At 35.5% G+C, this 17,424-nt stretch overlaps 1 protein-coding gene across 1 annotated transcript in view; it reads left to right on the top strand.

The window, feature by feature from the left end:
* VPS13C (vacuolar protein sorting 13 homolog C) overlaps positions 1 to 17,326 on the top strand; it is a 101,403-nt gene extending 84,077 nt beyond the window's left edge. Inside the window, exons 77-85 of the mRNA XM_059824112.1 lie at positions 100 to 175; positions 824 to 987; positions 2,247 to 2,292; positions 3,291 to 3,414; positions 4,129 to 4,243; positions 11,320 to 11,411; positions 12,740 to 12,863; positions 13,123 to 13,206; positions 15,641 to 17,326. Coding sequence (XP_059680095.1) covers positions 100 to 175; positions 824 to 987; positions 2,247 to 2,292; positions 3,291 to 3,414; positions 4,129 to 4,243; positions 11,320 to 11,411; positions 12,740 to 12,863; positions 13,123 to 13,206; positions 15,641 to 15,742 — 927 coding nt within the window. The 3' untranslated portion in view covers positions 15,743 to 17,326. The remainder of the gene's footprint in view (positions 1 to 99; positions 176 to 823; positions 988 to 2,246; positions 2,293 to 3,290; positions 3,415 to 4,128; positions 4,244 to 11,319; positions 11,412 to 12,739; positions 12,864 to 13,122; positions 13,207 to 15,640) is intronic.
* The last annotated feature ends 98 nt before the right edge of the window (positions 17,327 to 17,424 follow it).

Raw genomic sequence — 17,424 nt, forward strand, 5'->3', positions numbered from 1 at the left:
TGGCCTTACTTTCATCAGTGTAAAGGAATTGCTAGTTTTCCTTAAAACAGATGCATAAATGTATAGTTTTCTGCTGTTCATAATAAGCTTAATTTTTAGGGTGCTGTTCAGGGACCTGAAGAATTTGCTGAAGGCTTTGTAATTGGTGTCAAAAGTCTTCTTGGACACACAGTGGGTATGTGTCATATTGTTACTGTTTTGATAAATTAGGTTAACTCTGGATTGCATTTAGACTTTTTTCTTAGTTTGAAGGGAAAGTTTTTAAAATATCTACATGGTAATTGTTTGACAAGTATTTAAATTTGTCAGATACTGTTACCAGTATTCGTGATACAGGTCATTCGTACCTAACTTATTGAGACCATCTAAATGTCTGTTTTGTGGACTGAGCAAGCAAACTGAGAAACATTGCATGTGTAACTGAATTTGTAACGTGCTGTGGATGAATAAGGAAAATAATTGTAATGGTCCTAAAATGTCTGGAGAAGCCTGAGAAGTGTTCTTATGACCAGCTGTTGTTACAGTTACCTTAAATTTTTATTTAGCGATGTGTTATAGTAATTAGAGAAAATAGGATTCCATCCAATATGCTGTATAACATGTACTGAAGGGACTTAAGGGTTACCTTTTGCTGTATTTATGGATTTCAGGCCAGATTCTGGAGTCTTGTCATGGACAACATGTTGTAGTCACTGTGTATAAATTTGTAATATCTAAACTGAATACGAAGGGAAATTGCTATGAAACTTGTGGCTTTGTGTGTGTTGTCTACTGTTAAACTGTGCAAGAACAGTAACTTTTGCTTTCTGCCCACTTCCATCAGGTGGTGCAGCAGGGGTGGTGTCTAGGATCACTGGTTCTGTTGGAAAAGGCTTGGCTGCTATAACTATGGATAAAGAATTTCAGCAGAAACGGAGAGAGGAAATGGGTCGGCAGCCAAAAGACTTTGGTGACAGCCTGGCCAAAGGAGGAAAAGGCTTGTTACGGGTATGAATTTGAAGTTCAGGGTATGATGTGCCAACTCTTAATCCATGCTTGAAAATTATATGCAAGCAAGTTTGATAGTGTTGTCTTTATCAGTTCATGAACTAAACAGATGAGAGAAACAGGCAGTTGGTTTATAGGAGACTCAGTATAATCTATCAGCTTTAGTGTCTGAGGTCGTGGTTTTGGCCAATCTGAGGAATTGAAGGTAGTATCTCAGAAAGTGTAGGAAGTAACACCAATTTCTCCTGTGAGTTATATAAAAAAATAGTTACCTATGTTCAACAAATGTGTTACCAAATTAAAGTAACCGGGCCCTTATTTTACCTTGTAGTCAATTCTGTCATTAAAGTCAGTTGGCTGTGAATTATGAGCTCTGGGCATGTGCTGCATAGTAGAAAGGGCTTTCTATATGCTGAGGTCTTATAAAAACTGCTAGGTTTCCTTGACTTAAAAGAACGTGAACATAAAGCAAGTAGAATGTGTGTAAAAGTAAGTACTACGTTAGGTTGGAGAGATTTTTCTGAAATAAAAGCTGTGCAACTGCTGTATTTTTTATGATCTAAAATCGGGAACATTTTCTGGTTGCTGAAAGATCATGTCTATTTCTAGTTAAAATGTTAAGTATGAGACAAACCTCATGTAAACAATTACTGAGAGATCTGTATTACCTGAATGCAGATTAAGTCTTCTATCACTTCCCATTCAAAACAAAAATAGTCAACTTATTTCTTAGTAATTATAAGTAATAAACATTGTGGAGTTCTTTCTGATACTGCTTGCTGAAAATTTGGAAGTTGCCTCAGCGGATTTTTATTCTTCTGCCTTAGTGTCATTAAACTACTTGACCTTTAAAGTCTTCCAGAGAGTTATTTGATGTTAATTCATCTTGAATATTCGATATCACTCACTCATGACTGGGAACTGTGGTAGCTTCCTGTTAGTAGTGAAAGTAAAACAGCGACTTATTAGAAGACTGATGACTGTACAAAAGATTTGTTAGTCTTTCTTGCCAGCATAAATGTTTCTTCAGCCTTTTTAGTTTCCCTCTCTTTTCTTTCCTTCAGTTACAATTTTCTTAAAAATTTAAAGTAAAAAAAAAAAAGACCCAAAACCCCCCAAAAAACCCAAGCCAAACAATGTTTCCGATATTGAACTTCAATATAAAGTTTTAAAATAAAGGATGAGACACAACCGGTTGCCCAATTGGACTATAGCACTCCTTTTTCTAGGTAGGAACTTAATTATCTTCTTTGTTTTAGGGTGTTGTTGGAGGTGTCACAGGCATAATTACTAAACCTGTAGAAGGTAAGCACTAAGGTTGCACTGCACTGCTTAAATGGCTTCCAAATACTTGAATATTTATTTTGTAGTTTTAAGAAATAGCAGTCTAAGTGTGGTGATGCTAAGGCATAGCAAGATAATATTTCTAAACCAAATGTGACCTTGTACGATATACTCAAATACATTTATAGTTGTTACTGGCTTACCACCTTTTCAGCCTTTGTATGAATTAAGGAATGGTTGTCTTTGTGACATGTTTTGTTAGGCCTGCTGTAGTACCCAATTAAAAAGCACCAATTGAAAAAGTATTTTTGGGACTCCAAAGGTGGGAGAAGTCTTAATAAACAAATTTCATTTTGCGCCTGAAATTGGTATTTGTTTTTGTGACGACTCACTATGTCAGTATGATAGACGATGAAAAAATCCAAGATAAAATGCTCCTTACTAAAATCCATGTCAAAGTGATTTAAATGTTGAAAGTTGATAGTTATTTTGTTGTATTTTGTAGGTTATTGGCAGGTACTTTGAGGTGTAGTCCTTCTCTCATTGGTGGATGAACACGCATGCTTTTTACACACTGTCTTGGCTCTTCCATAGTTATTATTACCAGAAACATGTAATTTTGAGACAGAAATAGTTACCTTCCATTATACTTGTAAATCTTAGAGTCTTCAGATTATTTTGTTATTACTATCAACCTATAAAAACTGGTATATATTGGCCTACAGTCCAGACTGAAAGTGTGAGAAGGAGAATCTAGTTAACATCTCAGTTATGCTGGCTTTGGAGGCTCGTAAGGTGTTAAGCGAACAGCAACATGTTTGAACAGACAATGAAGCAATGTGTGCCTTTTCACAGAGGGCTTTTTTTGTAAGTGGCTTGTACATAATCAATTGCTGTGCGCTGTTTCCAATACAAAACAATTCTAGTGCAACCTGGAGCAGTAATGGTTTAATTCTGTGGTTAATGCCTTCAAGTAGGTCATTAAAACTATTTCTTTTTCTGTTCCCTTTCTTTTAAAGGGGCTAAAAAAGAAGGTGCAGCCGGCTTCTTTAAAGGAATTGGAAAGGGGCTTGTAGGAGTGGTAGCCCGCCCAACAGGTGGCATCGTGGATATGGCAAGCAGTACCTTCCAGGGAATTCAAAGGTAAAATGTCAAGAGGAAGTTTTGAAGTACTTTCCATATGTTGGGTACCAGGTGGTGAAGTGATCCAGTAGTGACATACACTTATTTGTGTTAAATACAATATGCAGTAGGATGTGTAGGGGGTTGAGAGATGTCTAGTAGCCTGTAATGAATGCATTTTATGATCTCTGGAAATTGCTGCTTCAGAATTAATCTTGTAGTGTTGTAGTTCAGGTAGATGATAACTAGTCCTTTTTCTCCCTTCACTCCTCCCCTGATCAGAAAGTAATTAAAAGATTACATGTAAATTTTACTTCTGAGGTATGTTGGTGTACTGCTGAAGGCAAATATCTAAATGTTATTTAAACTTACTGTAAGAAATAGACCACAGAAATTTTTGGAGAAAAACTTGCCAGTTTGAAATTTGGGTAGCAGTGCACATGAGGGGCTTCCTGTGTTTTAAGGGGACCTTTGGAAAGTGTGTTAATAAACATGAGAACCCTTAGTAAATTATCCATGGTTGGGAGTAAACTTCTCCAAGTTATTCTGTAGCTGTCTTATTGGCTAATGTTGGATTTGTTACTAGCGGTGTGTCTTGACTATTTCCATCTGTGGGGTACCCAGGAAGTGTAAGTGGGATATGCGGCAAGTGAAGGGGTGACTTTCTAAAGATATATTGGTGAAACTCAGAACTGTAGTAAGCTTACCACAACACTGTTCCATTGTCTATGGCAGGGTGGCAGAATCAACCGAAGAAGTATCTAATCTCCGTCCTCCACGTTTCATTCATGAAGATGGCATCATCCGGCCATACGATAGGGTGGAAGCTGAGGGTTACGATTTATTTGAGGTATGACTTGCATTGTAAATACAGTTGAAATTCTCTAACCTGCAGGTTTCCATAAAGCACTATGTTACAAAAAAGCTGCCAGGGATCTGTGGCAGTTTTTATCTCTAGTAAAAATTTCATAAGGCAAGCCTGTATAGCAGACAAGACCCAGTGCTTGTAGTAGGCTGAATGTGTCAAAGAAACTGCAGCATTGCTGTTAAATGGTATTCTGCATGTTATTTGCTGTAATTGCTTATCTCATGCTCTGGAAGGAGGTAGTAGGATTAAGAATTTGTAGGATTAAGATTTGAATATGTGGAAACAAGAAAAACATTTTGATACTCCTTTCTAATGTTTTGCTTCATAACAAAGCTGAGGCTGGTTTACAAATTAATGAACTTTTAAATAGGATGAATGGAGCTTGAATTGTTCGGCATATAATACAACTACTGAAATTGGTTTTTTGGTGCTATCAGCAGGTGAAAAAACTGCACAAACTCTCAAAATACCACCTTTTGGAATTTCGTTATGTTGTTCGTAACAGCAGTGTGTCATAGCTACAGGCATTGTGCGGACATTTAGCCTGCTTCTACAGCTGGATGTGGCTAACATATGGAGGATGTATAACAGTTGTTTTCAAGTCGTAGACAATTGGAATCCAGTTAATTTGTATTTCAGCCTTCGTGATCTTAAAACTTATTTTAAAATGCTTATTTTACTGCTAAAAAGTTAGAGTAAAATAACTGTCTACGGTAACATTTTAAGACCAAAACTTGGATATTTACTACTCCTTCTAGATCTAGATGTTCTTTTAATCCTTATTTCCTATTCTATTTCTAATGTTTCTCTTCTTTCTCTTTCTCTCCTGGCATACGCAGCAAGAACTGGAATAATGGAGTAAACATTTTCCATATTTCTTCTCTATTTCTGTCATTGGTCTTTTACCTACCTTAAGTATTTAGATTAAGGGCGTAATAGCATTTAACATGTCCTCTTCCCTTCATTCGTATCTTTTCTGTGTAGCAGTTGAATAAAAGTTTTTCATGTTGTCCAGGCTAAGAAAACAAACAAACAAACTTGAATAACCATCTTCAGTAAGATTAGATGAGTGACTAAGATGACAGAGACAGGGTGGGTTTGTTTCCTGTATATTTGTTTTTCTAAGGATGCTTAGCTTCTTATGAATGGCAACAACAGAAGGCACTTAGAAAATAAATCATGGTAGGGTAGATGCTGTGTTCATTCATTTGTTAGCGTTCTCTTAGAGCTAGGCCTGTGGATGAAGTGAGAAAGCAACATTTTGATACTTCACTTCGATAATTTAAAATAGGGATATTAAATGGAATTTTCTTCTGTGAAAATGCTTATAATTTCATGATACAGAAACACTGTTTCCATATAAATGCTAAGAAAACTTGTATTTGTGGTTTCTGTAATATGCCATGGGCCTGTCATTAATACATCTGATGAAACACTATCACTTCAAGTTACTACTACTACTTGATGAAATTTTATCAATTAAAAAATACAGCCAGCTCAGTTGACTCTGGTTTCATTCACAGAATCTTCTGGGGCTTTGCTGTTCAACTTACTTAAATGTAAACTTTCAGCTGTTAACATGAATTTACATATATATATATATGTAAAGAAATATATATATATTTCTAAAATAAGTGATGCCATAAATTTCATTTTTAATACAACATCTCATAAATTAACAAGCTAAGCTTCACAAGCTGTTCTCAGAGCAAATTGTTTGCCCCTCACACATGAAAAAAGTATTGAGCAGAGACATCTCTCTGCTGCTAATGCCTTTTTAGAATGTAGTGCTTAATAGCACTTATTTAATTTAAAATGGTTTAAAAAAATTTAGTATTTTATTTTAGGTAATGAAGTGAAATTAAGTTGTGATACACTAAGCAAATCAAATTTCTTCATGTAGTGAGACTTCTTTTATTTTTATTTTTTGCACTGTATTTTTTCCATCTATCAAAAAGGAAAAGGTAGCACAATTAACACTGAAAACTGGATATTACGTAGTTCCTGCACATCTAATATTTGTATTTTTCTTAGATCGAAATGGTGTGGATTGGAACTGTATACCAACCAAGAATGAATCCTCTGTATAGTTCGCTAAATACAGTTTCTTCCTTTCAGAAGTCAGTTAAATGAATACAGGGCTTTTTGGGTGTTTCGGTTTTTTTAATTAACTGATTTTGATTATTATGCTAGAGGTTTGTGTTGGGAAGGGTTTGTTTTCTCGTGTAAATTACAAGCAAGAGGGGGACAGTGTTGTTAGAGGAAATAGGATATTTAACAAGAAAGAGGAGTCAAAGTCAGATTTATATGCATTTACAAATTTAATTGCAAATAACTCAACTTATAGGTCCTAGTGCTGTTTATTTTTGGATCCAGTTTTCACCCAGCATTACAAGTAGTTTAACCAGAATCCCCACCCTCTCATCTATTTTAACTAACTAGAACGCATATGTCCCTTTAAAACAAATACATGCTTACAAGGTTGAAATCTTGTAAGGTTACCTTAAGGAATGGATGCCTCAATACTATCCAGTGGTTGGGCAAAACAATGTTTCACTTAAATACTCACTCATGTGTGAAATACAGATACTGGTAGACATTAGAGCTCATCTTAGGAGGAGCATATGTGTAGGTCTTAAAAGACAAGTTGCTTTTTTCCACTCAGAAGGGGTTTTTTGTGCAGAATGAGGACAGTAGCCAGATGGAGTAGATCAGTTCACTTGTGTAAATTTGTTTACGCAGGGCACTTTCCCAGAAGTGCTGCATTGAATGTATATGGGCTATATAGGGATCTGCTCAGTCAATTCAAAACCTGGAAAGTCAGATTTGACACCTTGCAGGCCGTGTTTCTAGCTCATGCAGTAAGGCTTAGTAGTACAGAATGCGTTTTATTAAACATAAATGCACAGTATGTATAGCTAGAGAAATTAAAGAACAAATAGGACAACTCTAAGAGAATGGTTTTCCAAGGAGTAAGCTCTCATGAGTTTTAATCTTTGTATGAAGAGTGTTTGTCATTGATGAGATTTGCTAGAACAGGTAATGAATGCCTTTTGGCTTCTGTAGTCTTTGCCTTTTAATATGCAGGTATTGCTGCCTGCTCCGGAGAGGAGACTCTCTTCTAACCCCAGCACTTGGGGTCTGACATGATGCAATTCATACATTATTCAGTGTCTATGGCATTACTTTGTTTCATTTCCCAGTTAAAGCATGGGGCTTTATAAAGAATGCAGAACGCTTCATGAATAATTGAGACATGGTGGTGAGACGGCGTGTGGCAGAGAGAATACTATGCTAGGTTTCAAGAAACTGCAGATTCTATTTTTGGTTGAGTCACTGTTCTGCTATGTAAATTTGCACTGGTTCTTTCATTTCCATGTAAAATAAGAATGAGTTGAACTTTGAAGTGCTCTAGTAGTCTCGTAAAAATAAAAGCTTTTAATAAAGCTGCCTGAATTTTTTAAGAGTGTGTAGATTATGGAGTGATTTACATCAAGTGCAACCCCCTTTTTACATAATGCCACCACCATTGTGCTGGCGTCTATCAGGTGTATTGAGAATAGCTCTCAATAATATTGCATCTCTTAGGCACAGAGCTCAGTGAGAACTCTTAATTTAGTAACATATTGCATGTAAAATCTAAAAATGCTATTGGAATTGTTTCTGAAGTTATGAGGAACAGGCTTTCTATCCAAAGCTTTGAGTTTAAATAGAGGAACATGCTCATGAATAAATCTGTTTAAATATGTGGCACATCTCATTTCTGCATATCCAGCAAAAGGATCCAAAATATGGATTGCAGCCTTTGAATTGTAGTCTTACATGGTGGTGGATTTTGTATTTCTTTAATTTTAACTTGTTTTTAAAATAGCTATGGTTCAGGTATAAAATGTGAGTTCATATTGATTTAAGTTCTATGCTGCCATGTTTTTTCTGATTTTTTTTTTTTTTTTTTTTTTTTTTTTTTTGAAGAGACTTTGAGACAAACAGTCTTTCTGGCATTTTTCTTTCATGTACATTTTACAGTTTCAGAAATTTTTAAGATGGTCAGAAAGTGATATTTTTTTATAGAAGATGTGGACCCTATATTTTTGGTTGCTGGAAAATGCTGAATTAAAATGTTTTTCAAAACGTCACATCACTAGGGAGCAAATACAGGAAAACACTATGCTGTTGATTTAAACTCTTGAATGTTAATCCACTTTTGAGCTTAAAGGATTTTTGGGGTCAGCTGCAATGTATGATGATGCTTTAAGACATTTGTTGAACTTTTAAATATATGAAAATAAAATGCAAATATAAACAAATGTTGAAGCTTCTTTTAATTGATTCTGATGTAAGATGAGTTGACAAAAGATCTTTCCATTTTGGTTACTTAAACTATATGTAGTTCTTAGCCTGGACAGTTGATCATAGACAGATACATGTGGTGTCAAGTTCAGCTTCTGTTGTCATCTTACCAGTTTTATAGATCCAGCTATAGAAATATAGAAGGAAATATATACTTTCAAGGAATAACTAAAAACCTACTGAATTTTTAGTCCTCCCTCCTTAATTTGTTCTCACTAGTTTGTCAGAAACAACTTCAGAAATTTACTGCTATACAGAGGCAGAATTCCACACTAACAGCTGTAAAATGAATTAAAGGTCATCTTATTTGGCTATGAAGAACATGAAACCAATTTTGGGGCATCCAGTTGCAGGCATTTGCTAAATGTTGACCTGAGGTTCATGCTTTCTTCATCTAGGCAGAGCATGTATGGCCTTCATTCTTCCTTATGTTTCCTCACTTTCCTACGGAGGAGTTGCACATTTTCCATTAAAACAGCTTGTATGATAAAAAAGGCAGTGGTATTGGCTTAGAGCATACAAAGCTCACATGCATTGACATTATGCCTATTTAACTGTCTTTGTTCATTTTTACTAATTAAACATTATTTACAAGTGGAAAGTGTATTTTGTAAAGACTTTTTGCACTGAATTAACTTCCTTAGTGGTAAAGGGTAGAGTAGATGTTTGAGAAGCATGTACCGTAGGTTAAATTTCAGCATCTAAGTTGACTCCTCTGTGGTGATAGTTGAAAGCTCTTGATCTTAGCAATAAATGGTAAGTTTTATTTTGTGATCTAGGAAGTCTGCAGTAATTGGAGTGTCTGTAAAATCCTTTATTGATGACCATTGTAATTTTTAAACATAGAGAGCTCATGGTTGTCAGAGAACATTAACTAGGTTAGTGACCCATACCAGGCTTTTGCAACTACTGTGCTGGAGCCCTGTGTGTTAGAAGCTTCTTGAGTATAAATGGGATCCAGATGCTTTTGCTGGCTAGAGTCTTAAGGCAAAGTCCTGGGTATGCACATCCTCTTTCCAACACTTGACTCCAAGGCTGAGACTATATAATCCAACTGCTCTGCTATTACCAATATTGCTGGCTTCTAAACATTACGTAGTTGCTTATGAATAACTTTACGGAATTCCAATATGAGCGGCACTTCGATTTGCAGGTTCAGAGGCATGAGATGATTGAAGTATAGGAATGTATGTATTGCATATTACAGCCATACTTAACTTTGCAGTCCAAAATTAATGCAGAACTAGCTTTAAACCTGATGTGTATATTCCTTGGGTGTTTTCATGCTAGAGTTCTCATCTTTCAATGTAACAATGTATGGCTTTCCCAAAGAGAAGGGTAAGCATGGGTATTTTGGGGGCTTCCCATTGGAGTGTTCTGCTGGTAGTTGGTTTTAGATCAGATGTGTGTGATACGATGCTGTTAGTATGGTAGGTTTGCTACCCAGAGAATTCATGATCTCTGCATTTAATGCAACCTGTGTACAAATAAGGTTCTTCCATAACAATTACATATTTACCATGTACATGACAATTACAGTTGGAATGTGAATTCTAGCAACCTTATAGCTACTAAATATATACAGGATAATAAAAGAAAACATGTATTTAAATCTAGTAGACCACTCTGTCCTGAAAACTGACATTCATTCAAACTAGTAACCCGAGTACATTTACCTGTAACACATAGTTAATGTGTTGCATTAGTTAATCAAGCAGGCGGCAAAGTAAGGTGGACAGAAACAGATGGCATGCTTTGAAACAAATTCATAGCAGGAGAACCAGTAATTGGCACAAATTTATTTCTCATGCCCGGTTCCAGGTTGGGTTCCCATTGGTAGTACATTATTCATTTCACAGTTTTATCTTTTTCTACATGATGTTTTGATGTGTATCCATTTCCTACAAATACATTGATGTGTCACTTCGTGAATCTTGTTGCCTTTAAGCCAGTGTTATTGTGAGCTTAATTTAGGGATGACTGTGAGACTGTCTTCTGTGCTGCTCTTTGGAGTTGATGGAAATCTGGTGACATGCTCTAGAAAATATTATACTTCAGCTAAACAGCATGTACAGAATAGGAAATCTGAAAAATGTTACCTAAAAAATTAATGAAGAACTGAAGAGAAAAAAAAAAAAGCTAGGAAGCACCTCAGTACTTTATTTCAAAACTTGTTCTTTAACCTCTGTATTCATAGTTTGTTATTTGAGTTCTAGTTGTCTAAAAGAAATGTGATGAGTAATTTGATCTACACTTCATATAACACCTTACTTTGGATGTTGAATAGGCATGTCTGTTAAACGCTTTGGAAGCCTGACCTTGAGGTGCATTGAGTATTTGTAACTTGATAGTTTATTTCTAAGGGTCTGGGTTATGTGCTGCCGCCTTTAAAGGTACTGTTGCAGGATTTTCACTCTTGAATCAAGTCTGCAGCATGGGGTGTAACAGAATGAATATTACTAAAAAATACCTAGCACAGAAAGGAAATTAAAGCTGAAGAAATAGTCTGATACTACAGTGTCAATGTTCCACCTTTTGAGTGGAACGGATCAGACCTTTCAGTGACTCAGCTTCAGGAGTGAGAACATTGAGACCCTGCCTTTAAAGAACCAGTTCAACGAGGTAACTTTTAAAAAGGCTTTTGAATTGAAAACACTGCTTTGAGTTTTCTTTTTACAGCCCAGAAATATTTTCTATTTCTTTTTCAGAAATTGCACATCAGAAAACTGGAAAAAGAGAGCTATCAATTCCACTGTGCACTTCCAAGAGGCAGAAGAGCAAACCTTATTGTTACCAATAGGTATTAAGTTTTGAAGGCTTTCTAAGGGCTTGTCTTGATTCTGACTTGGGGATTAGACATCTGGCTAAGTTTTTAAAATGATTGCTGTTCTCTGCATATGTACTTTCCTTGTCCATTTTTTCTTGATTTTTTTTTTTAATAATTTATTTTGTTTCCTTTATGGAAAATGTCATATGGTAATGATGTCAATACTAGATGGTAATTTAGGAAGACAGTTTACTCTGAGGTCAGTGACCCTTTCATCATACTGGGAGCAAATACTCTTTTTTCCTCTTTTTTATTATTTTTCCAGTTAGCTTGTGGTAAGTGTTTGCAGTCAAGCCAATGTTTTGATAATGTTTACAATCTTGTTAGTTAAAGGATATTCTAAATGCAGTTTTAAGTTTTTGTACGAGTATGAATATTAATATTAAACTCATCAGACAGTTTTTAGAATGCAAGATTTTACTAGTCTTGGATACGCAGTTTGAGGACTCAAAACTTCCTAAATACATTTAGGTAATGAAAAGGAACCCATGGATTATGATCCCCACATCCCAAATACCACCAGTATCCACCTTGCCTGAATGTATGAGAGAGTCTCATCCATAATGAGACTCCGGGAGGTGCCCCACCATGTTCTGTTTTATAACGACTGGCACACCTCAAAATTCATGCTGCAGCTGGACAAGGTTTTTCAAGATACTGACTAAGTCCTTTAATAATAGTTAGGTGATTTTTTTGCAGCTTCAGATAAATGTGCACTTCTCTCCTTATCCCCTGTTCCTCTCCACATGCATAAAAGTTCTGGTTTACCTCCATTCAAAACTGCCACCTGTTTTTGTCTTAGCGTGCTAGCTGACATTGGAGCTTTGAAGTAATTAAGGGGCAGCTAGCTAGCAACTGATCACTGATCATCTGTCAGTCTAGTAGCAATTATGTCATTGTGTAGCTAGTATGTAGCTGTTTGACTACCTTCATCTGGTAGAGGCTGGCTTTGAGGAACTGGTTTAAATTAACTGATGACCCTTTAGTATCCAATTTTAGTAAAATGTTTGGATTTGGAGGGCTGGGTTGGTTTTGATTAGGTTGGCCTGCGCATACTATGCAATCATCTATGAGTCTTAAGGACGAAGTGATTATTTCAGAATATATATTAAAGAAATGTGGTCCATTGTGACTGAGTGGATACTTTTAATTCACATATAAAATGCCTTCTCAAATAAATTTCTTCTTGTATATTTTTTTGTGTGCATTTTTATTTTTGGTTTTGTACTTTTGGTTTTGTTTTTCTGACAAAGTTCTAGTCCCAGGGAGACATTAAGTATTAACTTTTTTCTTCTGAACAGGAGAGTGATATATGTCAAAGAAGTGGAAATCTTAGGCCATTTAACAACAGAGTGGGATTACTTATTTGAAGACTTTACATGCTATCCCTCCTATGAAGCAAATGCTTTAAAAATAACTGTTTTGGTAAGAAAAGTGTGTAAATTTTTTTCATTTAACACTACTTAGAGGTCCAAACATGCTCTTAACTTATTTATGGTTCTAGCTGCTAACATGGGACTATGAGACAGGATTTACTTAAGATTTCTTGAAAGTATGATTTGGGTTGGACAGAGGCCACATTGAAATCTAACCTGAAGTTGACTTTCAAGCCATTTAAGTATCAGATTGTGCATTCTTGTTTTGTGAGTCACCTGAAGTACATTTTTATTCCCCTCTGCAACAGGATCAAAGGATGTTCCAAAGGAAGGACAGCACAGGTCATGAATGTGTAAAGACAGTTCAGCTTCAGGATGAAACTACAGCAAGGGTATATTCTTTTTTTTTCTTTCATCTTCTTTCCTTATGATGTTGTTAACAGTTGTTGAAACGCAGCATGTAAAAAAAGATGGTAACCTTCAGAGACCCGTTATAAAATAGGCTGCTGTGCCTGAGGATGGTTTACCATACTTTCATGTTGAAAAATGAGTTTAACCAGGAGAAAGATGAGTCAAGATAGTCTAAAGCATTCAAGACATATATGCAATAATAATTTAAGGTTGAAGTTGCATAGTCTTATGTTTTGTATTTTAAAACTCATTAAAGGAAACTAATTCAAATACCTCAAGTACCAGGTTAAGTTCATTATAGTCTCTAGAATTCAACATACTTCTGAATTCTGCTACCTCCTCATTATTTCAAGATCACTGAACTAACCCAATAAGTGTACCTTGTGTGAAAAGCCTTACTTAAATTCCTCCCCCCTCCCATGTCCCACCCTTCCCGCACCTAGGTTTTCTACCATATATCTATAAATACTTGTTCATATTGATGCTGGAGAGGCTGATTTATTTTGGGAGCTTCTGTTCTGTGAATGGTCGGGTCTCATAGCTAACACACAAGCTGAACTCACAATTTGTATAAATTCCAGGGTACTTGAACAATAGAAAAATCTACCTAGGAAACCATGTGTTTTACTGTAGTTTTGTATCAGATAATGAGAGAGGAGGAGTTCTCCCTGATAATAAAAGTGAAATCAGTTAGACCCACAGCATCTTGGAAACACACTTGAAATTGTAGCTCCAGTAAATGGCAAGGCAGCAGCTAGAATCAGAATAGGGACCAAATTGCTTCTCTTAAATTGATCAAGCCTTCTAAAAGAATGGGTTAGACCAGGAAGAAAAAAAAAAGCTATCCTTCTGAGGCACTTTTTTATCTACTGAAAGAGTCTATATTATTTCTTCACTGTCTCGTGTCTAAATAAAAAGTTCCTTCAACTTTTTCTTATAGCATGTCTTCCAAATCACACTTTTGGTTAACTAATTTAAATCCTTTTGATTTGTCTGTATCTTGGTGTCATGGCCAAAGCTGGAACATTGTACACAACACACAGGCCACACTAGAAGGATACTTTTTTTGTGTTTAATTACATTTTTTTTTTCCTGTTACTGCCTAACTACATGTTCCTTTGCTAGTGTTTATGCTGGTATGTATACGTTAAAAGTATTTTCTTCTGTCCTGAAGTGCAACACTACCTACTTACTTTCCGTGGATTTCTGTTTCTCCATTTTATCAGTATTACTCTTCATCTTGCATCTCTCTTCTTTGCATAGATCCCACTTGTAAAACTATGCCAGTTTGATAGGAAGACACAAAAAAAGTACACTTCACAAATAATTGTCACTTCTGTGAAGATTTCTGTGGTGCCCTTTGTATGCACGTGAAACAAATATCTTTAAGATTGGGTTAAGGTTATCTGTTGCTTCCTTGTTCTTTGTCTCTCCTAAAAAACAAACAGGGTTTTAGGTTTGCCCTTCTTTAGTCCTCTGAATCATTCCCCAGCCTCCATGAGTTATCAGAAATCCATAAATGTTTGAAATACTTCGGGTACACCTGATGCATGTTATTTGTCCATCCAGCTTAATTTAATCTTTATTTTGATATTAATTGTTGTATAAATGAGTTTTACTGACATCACGGATGAAAAAAGCCCTCACAAGCATTTCAAACACTTCAGCTTTCACTAAATGCTGAAATTGCTCAGGTAAAATCAGACTGACCATCCAAGCTACCCCAGTATGTTTTGGTTTTGGGGGTGTTTTTTTGTTTGTTTTTCCCCTAGGCATTTACACATATCACATTGACATTAATTTTCTCAGACTAGAGATGTAGCACTATGTTAGTATTATGTATACACATTTTATGCATAATGTACAATATGTTTAATGTTAGACAGTTGAGACGTGGGGTTTTTTAACTGTTAGATTGTTTGGATTCAGGAATTAAATAAAAATGACTGATTTAGTTGCACTGCTTTGTTCAGTTAAGTTGTTTATAATTTTACAATTATTGTTAGGTTCTATTTTAATTTATCCTTTTGTGGATTTTAACTAACTAACAGGTTTGAGAGTGCTTTTCTCATTGTAAATATTTTCAAAAGTGTCTGTTGTCATCTTCTAATTATCATGAATGATTCTCTTATATTTCCAGGTAATGATAATGCAAGCCTCTTGGTAGTTTGGCCTGAACATAGTTCTCTTCTGAGGCTTTTTACCTCAGACCGAATCTAGTGGTTGCAGGCTCTCAATATTTTTCTATCCATTTTACAAGAGAAAAAATTTCTTAATTTGGTATGATACTAAATTTTCCTCAAAAAACCTTATTCTTATGGTATTTAAACTTTTACTATTTTTAGTAGCATCTTACGAAAGAAGACTGCAGATGGCATGCTTTAATGTTCTTTCTTTCAATATGTTGCTTTACAGAGGATTTGTTGTGCCATTCAGGAAGCCCAAGCAACAAGAGAACAACAGAAGTTGGTGAAGCAAGCATTGTTGCAGTTGCGGAAACCACAAATGCTGTCTTGATAATGACAGGATTTGTCGGGTTTGACCTTTGGTATGCAATTTTATCCCTAAAATTGATTAGCAGCAGCATAGAAACATTGTGCAGAAAGTAAAGATAAAATATCTGATGTCTTCCTTCGAAGTTAACAGCCATAAACACTTTAAGAAGCTATGCCTGTATCTAAAACTGTGGATTTCATTATTCTAATATACGCGTTTAAGTTTAAAAATTACAACTTTTGCTGAGAAGTTTTCCCACTGAAATTTTCTTTTCTGCCCTTTTTCAAGTCAGGAGTTCTTGTAAATGGATTCTAAAATGAAGTGGTTATCTGATTTGCGCTGTAAGTTTATGGTTTACAGACAGGCTGTAGTAATTGTGGTTCTAGTGTTTTGCAAAATAAAGTACTTATGTTACTGGTGGAAACTAATTAGGAACTCCTTGTATTTTAGGCAGCATTCTCTTTAAATTAAGCAAGAAGTGTACACAATTTAGCTACTATAATTTCATCCCTGTCTGTTTAGTATTAGAAAACACAGCACTGGAGCAACGTAAGAATGAGTATGTATGAAAGAAATAGGCTATTGTTGTCTGGAAATGCTTACTTTGGAATGTTGTCACTTTTTTATACTGTAAATGAAACACTGCACTTCAAAAATGGAAAATATTACTCACCTGTCGTGCGAGTGTATGGTTTTGGTTGTATTGCTGTAGCTTAAAGACTTCCTCAGGAGGAACAGCATGCTGGTTTTAGACAGCATTGTATGTCAAAAGCTTAAATCAGACTAATTAGCTTTCCGTATTTCAGTGTATAGTTACTCCACTGGAAGAGTGCCATCTCATTAAACGAAAAGTCACTTCTAATAGAATATTTTGTTGCAGTTTCTCTTCCTGAAGACTGTTAGCATTCAGTTTAGTAAAATATTTAAGCACATTTAAAGTATATGCCTAGTTCTTAATGGTATGAATAATCCCACAAACTTCATTGAGTCAAGTTCCATTCTTAACACTAGGCACATATATAAGTAACTGTCTGGGTCAAGGACTATATGAGCAAACAGATTTTAGTTCAGTGATCAGTAAACTGAGAGCTCTTGCTGTCAGTCTTTTGGCTCTCGAATAAGATATAAAGTGTCCTTTCAAATACTTACTCTTGAAAATTTGCTCTTTCTAACTTACTTCACTTGGAAAGAATGATTTCTGGGTTTTTTATTTAATTTTGTACTAGATAGTAGCTATAGATATGAACTCAGTGAATAGAAATGGCAGTATTCTTGCATATTCAGTAAGCAGAGTAATCATGAGAACTAGGCCTGGATTTTTTGAACTCTTTACACTTAAGGGCTGGTAGTTTGAATAAAGGTACTCTTAACCTGTACCTATTTGGAAGTTAGCTGCTAAACACAGAACTTTTAGAGAGCATCTGCAGACGTGGTTTTATTGCTATTGTGTGCACATGGCTGTTAGTCTGATTTGCTGTGATGGAAAAAATGTGGTGTAACCTTTAATTCTGTGATATCACCTATTTTCTAGAAAGCTCTGCTCAAATATTAACTAAATTAGCTGTCTAGGTTTGTATGTATTTCAAGCCCGTGTTGAAGAAAAAAAGACAATAAATTTTTATATGCAACTATTTGTGCTGTGATTTTAAATGTTGTTGCTTCTAAAATATGTTATATGCTGTTGGTTTGCCGCGTGTCACTGG

The sequence above is a fragment of the Gavia stellata genome, chromosome 13, assembly GCF_030936135.1.
Source record: "Gavia stellata isolate bGavSte3 chromosome 13, bGavSte3.hap2, whole genome shotgun sequence".
NCBI classification, from domain to species: Eukaryota; Metazoa; Chordata; class Aves; order Gaviiformes; family Gaviidae; genus Gavia; species Gavia stellata.